At 35.5% G+C, this 7,447-nt stretch overlaps 1 protein-coding gene across 1 annotated transcript in view; it reads left to right on the top strand.

Annotated features, from left to right (window-relative positions):
* LOC107662902 (Golgi apparatus protein 1-like) overlaps positions 1 to 2,055 on the top strand; it is a 45,931-nt gene extending 43,876 nt beyond the window's left edge. The window contains exon 27 of the mRNA XM_016453031.1: positions 1,729 to 2,055. Coding sequence (XP_016308517.1) covers positions 1,729 to 1,927 — 199 coding nt within the window. The 3' untranslated portion in view covers positions 1,928 to 2,055. The remainder of the gene's footprint in view (positions 1 to 1,728) is intronic.
* Positions 2,056 to 7,447: the final 5,392 nt, after the last annotated feature.

The raw sequence follows: 7,447 nt of genomic DNA, 5'->3' as shown, positions 1-7,447 counted from the left end.
GTGTGTGTGTGTGTGTGTGAGTGAATAGAACCAAATATGCTTTAGAACTTATTTCATAACTATGTTCTAATGTTGCCTTTTCTCTTTCTCTGTCATACCAGTGAAAAGAAACATGTATTAGTCCCCTTGGATGGTGCCTCTGTATTTTTTCAAAGCTGTACCCACAGACATCTCTGACCTTTTCTGTATGAAAAGGAATTACATACTTGTTTTTTTGATTTGTTACTTAGTTACTCTGACTATAACTGTGATGATTATATACATAACTTTTGCTGAAGACATAAGGTTTTTCTAAAGGCCATGCATTACTTTGGACACAACTAACAAAATGTAATTGGGTGATTCTCATGAAATCATGTTCAAGTCATATTTTACCCCAAAATCAAAAGAAAAAGAAAAGAAAACAGTCTATTTTCATGAGAATTAATTAAAGTATGTTTACTGTTAAACCAGTATTAAAATGTGCTTAATTGTCATGAAAATAATATTACATATATATATATTTTTTTTAAAGAAGAATCAAAATTTCACTCCAAATTAAATGGGTTTCATGGGATTCACCTTTTCATTTTCTTATATTTTCTTGACAGGAGCTGTATCACTATAGAGAAGGTTTCTATGGATTCAGTTTTGTAAATCCATGCACATTTTTATATCATGTCTCTCAAAGTGTGTGCAAAGCTCTATGACACCAATTTGTCCACTGTCCTTGTATTAATGGGATAGTTCACCCAGAGATGAAAAATCTGTCGTCATTTACTCACCCTCATGTTCCAAACCCATATGCATTTATTTCTTCTGCTGAACACAGTATTTTGAAGACGGTTTCAGTTCCTGTTGACTTATTGCATTTTTGTCCATACGATGGAAGTCAATGGGTACCAAAACGGATTAGTTGCCAGAATTCTTCAAAAAAATCTTCTTTCGTGTTTCACAGAAAGTCAGACAGGTTTGGTACAACACGAGTGTGAGTAAATGAAAGAATTTTCATTTCTGAGTGCACTATCCCTTTAATAGATTCAAAATGATCTCAGACTCCAAAATGTGAGAACAGATTTGTACATTTGAATATTTTGCTTCAGAGCACTGCACTGCACTGCTTACCTCTAGCATTGATGATCTCAATGTTATTCTGTAAATAATAGATCTAATGTGCAAATCACAGACAGTGTCCGAGATTTCTGGATGATTGAAATTTGGACTGTAAAATTCTACTGATCATATGATCATGTTTGACTATGTATTGTGTGTTAAAAGTTATGTTATTCCAACAATTTCTCCTAATTCATGTTTTTTGAGACTGGTCATGATGGTCTGTTTTGGTTGACTGGTTCTAGGTTGTTTCTTTACTGTTTTACATATAACTGGTTTATAGTGGGTTTTTATCACATTGGATGTCATTGGAACATTTGTAAAAAAAAATCACAAAGCTGACAGTAATGAGTCATTGATCACTCTTTACTTTTAAAACTCAAAGTGTTCTGTTCGATCTGGACTCTGTATAGTGTGGAAATCAAGTGATCCTTAAGCGATTTCGGAGGAGGTGCATGGAATATCAAGTCTTTCCGACTCTTACAACTAGTATGCTTGCTTTCGCTTTTAAGAAAAAAAATGTTTTTGCTTGGACAATTAGTTTTATTAATTGAATTAAAAAAAATTTTAATTGTTCACAGAAAATTTAGGATTCAGACGAATTTTTATTTTCTTTGTGTTTTGTTTTGTTTTGAGGAGCCCCATTTGGAAAGCATCTTTTGAAGCCACCGCAAAAGCAAAACAGTTTCCCAACAGTCATAGTGCAGTGCCAAAGATGATCCAGCTTTGTTTAAAATGGCCTTTCTCTGCTCCTCTGGAAGACCTATCCAACTGTGAGCGGCTCCAACATCTGCTGGACGGCAGGTTGTCATGTTTCCTATTAACTGCAAATTGACTAAACATATGAAACATTATGGCTGATATTTTCTCAGTTTCTTCATTTTGCCATGTAAGATTAATGTGACAAATCAGACTTTTTGTTGGTTTCCCTAATTCTGTACAGATGAATTATCAGTTTAATAAAACGCTGTAGATTTTCTTACCATTGTGTTTTGTCTCCAGTTTTGTTTTATTCATACATACAGTATGTGACTCTGAAAACATGATTCTTTCTGTCCTTGTATTTTTAATTGCAAATTTTATTTGCATTTAATTCAGAGTCCAGGAATGTCAGGAACGTTTTTGAGAACAAACTTGTTTTCTAAAGCAGATCAAAGGGAAATTTTGCTGAAAATTTACTCACCCTCAGATCATCCAAGATGATGTTTTTCATTGGAACAGATTTTGAGACATTTAGCATTCCATCACTTGCTCACCAATGGACCCTCAGCAGTGAATGGGTGCCGTCAGAGTGAGAGTCCAAACAGCTGATAAAAACATCACAATAATCCACAAGTAATCCAGCAGTTAACATCCTGTGAAGTTTTTGTAAGAAACAAATCCATTAAGACGTTTTAACTTTAAACCATTACTTCTAGCCAAAATACACGTCCTTAATCTATAATAACGCTTCTTCCAGTGAAAAAAGTCCATCCTCTGTTGTCTTCTCACATTGGAATCTATATTTTTGGACTGTTTTGGGTTGTAAAAGCTGCTTGATCTATGCATATTTCTCTTCTGATTCAAATGAGATGACCTTTTCACTGAAGAAAGCAATATTATAGATAGAGGACTCTATTTTAGCTGAAAGCAACGGTTTGAAATGAAAAACGTCTTAATGATGAGTTTGTATATTACAAACATGCAGCTTTTCGCTTCACAAGATGTAAACTGCTGGACTGGAGAGGTGTGGATTGCTTGTGGATTATTGTGATGTTTTTATCAGCTGTTTGGACTCTCATTCTGACGGCACCCATTCACTGCAGAGCATCCATTGGCGAGCAAGTGATGGAATGCTACATTTTGTCCTAATCTGTTCCCATGAAGAAACAAACTCATCTTCAACATGTCATAAATGTCGCCTATTTAAAAGAAGACATTAGAAAAGAACATTTGCGTTGATATTTGGTAAGCGTCTCTGGTCCACCTAAAAGAACAAATTAATCACAGATGAGAAGTTTAGGATGTCTCATTAGAGTCAATGGAGGCAGACACTGCAGAGATGTCCTCTGGAAGATCAGCAGTAGGCTACAGTCTTAAAAATACAGCCTGCAGAAAGTAAAAAAAAACCATGACATTTTAGTTCATAAGATGATCTATTTCAACTTCTTAAAAAATAGCTTTTTTTTTTACAAAATGAATCCAGTTTGAATCCAACTGAACACACGTGATAAATACAACTGTATGAGGTCTATGATTGCTGTCACTTGGGCTGCTGCCATCAATTATTATGATAATTAAATATTATGCATAAAACAATGAGGCACTTGTCTTAGTCAAAACCAGTCTTCCTCTGCATTAAGAGGCTTATGTAACCCAGGAGGACCTGGATAATGAGAGTCCCAGTACTCAAAATGGCATAACATGATTATGAGAATGTCTTAGTATGTGTTTTTCTCCTATGTCTTAATGGCTGCAGCACTGGAGCTGCATGAACACACCATGATGATCATGTTCTCCAGCAAGAACATCTGATTATCTGTACAAAACGTCATATGATCAATCCTTATTTGATTAGTGACCTGGAAATAGAGCATAATCTGAAATGTATATTTTGATTTAGGCTACTAGTTTATGTCACAGACTGTTTCTTTGTTTTTAAATGTTTAAAAATGTGGAATTCCAGACTTTTGGAGCGCGCAAATCTCTGTGGTGTTATAAACTTTTAAACGATCTAAAACATTTTTCGACATACACATCGTTGTAATTGCCTTGAAAGCCTTCAATTAAACGTGTGAAGTCGATCACCAACCAAGTGTTGCTTTTACTGCCACCTAGTGGTGTAATGACATCAATCCAGAATGGCTTAGATATAAATAACTGCTGGACAGCCATAAATGTCAACTAATTTATTACCCACTAGTCAACCGTCACCCATCCATCCATCCAGAATTAGCAAGAGGTCAATACTGTCTGTCCTGCAGGCTGTTCAGGAGAAGGTGTGAAAGTGAAAGTGACGTGACATGTGGCCAAGTATGGTGACCCATACTCGGAATTAGTGCTCTGCATTTACCCATCCAAAGTGCACACACACAGCAGTGAACACACACAAACCGTGAACACACACCCGGAGCAGTGGGCAGCCATTTATGCTGCGGCGCCCGGGGAGCAGTTGGGGGTTCGGTGCCTTGCTCAAGGGCACCTCAGTCGTGGTATTGAAGGTGGAAGAGAGCGCTGTACATTCACTCCCCCCACCTACAATCCCTGCCGGTACGAGACTCGAACCCACAACCTTTGGGTTATGAGTCCGACTCTCTAACCATTAGGCCACGACTTCCCCATGTTTATGATCAAACCTTCAAACATTTGATATCCCTTAAAACTGTGGCATGTCGGGTCTCAGAGAAATTCACTAACATATAATATCCTCCACAGAGGACAAAAGTCTATGCCTGGGTCCCAGGAAGCATGGAATTTTGAAATAACTTTTTATTATCTGTGAAGAAGCGTAGAGCTAGTTAGAAGAATATGTCCAAATATAGTGCAAATATCTGAGATGATGTTATGAATATATCCAGGTAATATACTTACCAAAAATAAGACAATGCATTTATAGGTAGATAGTGACAATTTAAGACTGTATTATCTAATACAAGAGACTTAATGCAGGGTGGACACCAAAAATTAAGATTTTTATTACAAAAACTTGCCAATATTCAACAAACAAGGCATCTATAAAGGCTATGCATTTTTTTTTTTTGTTAAGATTCAAAACAATAATTTTAATTCAATGCCACAATAGGAATTACATATTCACATTATGAACAACATTAGCTGCCAGAGAGAGAGAGAAAAAACATACATTTCAGTGCTTTTAAAACATTACATTTTCTGTTTTTTTTTTCTCTAAAAGGTTTATGCATAATTTAAAGTCATTTATGAAATGAAAAAAAGATTTGCAATGGTATTTTCGTTGTAAAACAAATAATAGCATAACGATTGCATTTATTATTCTTTACTTTTTTTACATTCTCAAAAGAAAAAGGCACATCAAATACAACGATTTCTATCGTACACCCTAATATCGTTTTCTAAATCCTTCCAAGATAATAATGAGTAAAGCATCTACACATAAATGGAAAGATGTCTATTTAGTCTTTTTGCTACATGTAGCTTCACCATTTTAGTAACCTTCATGATGCTCCCTCAAAAGCCCCGCCTCCCAAAGACATGTCAGCCAACCCCATGTCAGCACACCTGACTGTGTGCTGTGATTGACAGGCAGAGAAAGCTTCTAATTGGCTATAAACTCTTTTGTGTTGTGCACAAGGCCTTGGTCTGTTGCAGGCAAGTTTGCTTTCTCAGGTCACCTATCTCAGTGATATCAGTCAGGTAAAAAAGGCATTTTATGTGTGGTGCTTCAGAAAAGCATATTTAAGACATAACCTTTGGTTACCCTGGAGTTCTCAAGTCACATTTACTTCCAAACATTTAAATGTGGTTTAGGATACACAGAGAAGCATGGCAGGTGTGTTTCTCTCCATGTTGTATGGTGTCAACATATCAATTTAAGCAATCAATCAATCAAAATAAAAATGAGTCTTTGTGAATTCAGTTAGTTTGTAGTTAACAAACCAGCTCATTAGTCTAGCTCAGCATGCTGTTCAATTATAGCCAACTGGTCACATGGTTTGCTTTTCATGGCACTTTTTTTGAGTATGCCAGTCCTCATCTTCTCGTTCCTTGTGCATTTTTGGTGCCCAATGGAGGAAAGAAAGTTGCACGGGTTTGGAACAACATGAGGGTGAGTAAATGATTAAATTCTCATTTTTAGATGATCTAGCCTATTCCTTTAAAATAGTTCATGCAAAGTGGCATCACTAGTTTATTCATTTTTGGTGTGTTATGTGAATACAGTTTTAGAATGATATAGTTTTGCTTATGTGTCCCCTTCATCCTCTTCCCAGCATGCACTGGGGCATGAATAGTTCATATGATTACATTTTGGGACAGTTTACCGGTGTTGTTATTGATTTTGTTGGCATGTTTAGCATTTTGTAGTCTGGTGATGTCAGACTTAGTTGGTTTCTCTTTACAACAAAATGATCAGTTATTTGATTGTTAACCTTGTGTTTCATGTGTAACTTGGTGTTTTTTGAGTATATAGTATACTACGTGCTAAATGCTTGTGTGTGGCTGTTATTGGTTTAATGCTGTTTCATATCTATTTGTATTTCTAACAGAAAACAAACAAGACACAATGCACATATTCAACAATTTAATTAGTTATTGAAAGCCATTCAAAATATATTCATATATTTGTATAATCTACTTGGAGTTACTCTGTTTTATTGATTCACTTTTATGGACTTTATTTGATTGATGCAAAATCGTGGCTTATATATGTTGTAGGCTATTTCCTTAATATTGAGTATTTATACTACTAGTGACAAATTATCAATTCAAGAAAAAAAGCACTTTAATTTTATCTACTAAATTTTCATTATTCAACAAAACAGTGAAAATGTAAGAAAAATAAAAGAAGCCTGTTTTCCACAAGTACACATTAAACGTGTTGTGAGTGGATCAGCGGTTTCACGGGCATGTAGTTGTTCGTTACTCCAGCAGATGGCGGTCTGTGAACAGATTTTACTCGCTTGTATTTCTCCGAATTTTCATATGAAACAGCAGCTAGCGTAATTCCTCACTGTCAGTGAGCTTATAGCTCAACATATAGTTTATCTTGGATGCATATAAACCCATAACAACACAGATGCATTCCCAGTTCATTCCAGTCGAACTATAAATCATCCCTGTTTGTAACAGTCCTTGTCGTCTTATTGGCTTTCTCAGATTTCACTTTCTTGGATTTAAATGACTGCAATCTGATTTTGTCATATTTATTGATGTCCTGGCTAAATCTAAACTCAAACTTTTATCCAAAAAAAACAAAAACACTGGTTTATTTGCCTATAAGCAATTCATTTAGACTTGTCTGCCTAAAATTAATATGCCTTCCCATTATGTTTACACTGTTTTTACTCCTCTGTATAGTAGGGCTGCTCTAATCTTAAATCACAGAACACTTATTTGGTTTCTTTAAATAGTAGTTAGAGCATGCATGTGGTTGGAGATGTTGCATTTGGAGCAGGGACGCATTTTACATTGTTCAGTTAACCTATTTTATCAACAAGAAGAACATATGCTTCAATGTTTGTTAGCATTATTAATATTGTGTTTAATTATAGTATGTGTAACATGGGCAATATTATATAAAGTGTTGGCAAAAAGGGAAGGTAACAGATTTGTGTGTGTGTGAGAGAGAGAGTGTGTGTGTGTGTGTGTGTGTGTGTGTGTGTGTATGTGTGTGTGTGTG

The sequence above is a fragment of the Sinocyclocheilus anshuiensis genome, unplaced genomic scaffold (genome assembly GCF_001515605.1).
Source record: "Sinocyclocheilus anshuiensis isolate Anshui unplaced genomic scaffold, SAMN03320099.WGS_v1.1 scaffold739, whole genome shotgun sequence".
NCBI classification, from domain to species: Eukaryota; Metazoa; Chordata; class Actinopteri; order Cypriniformes; family Cyprinidae; genus Sinocyclocheilus; species Sinocyclocheilus anshuiensis.
The sequence above is the reverse complement of the archived record's forward strand: the minus strand, read 5'-3'. Positions and strand labels throughout refer to the sequence as shown.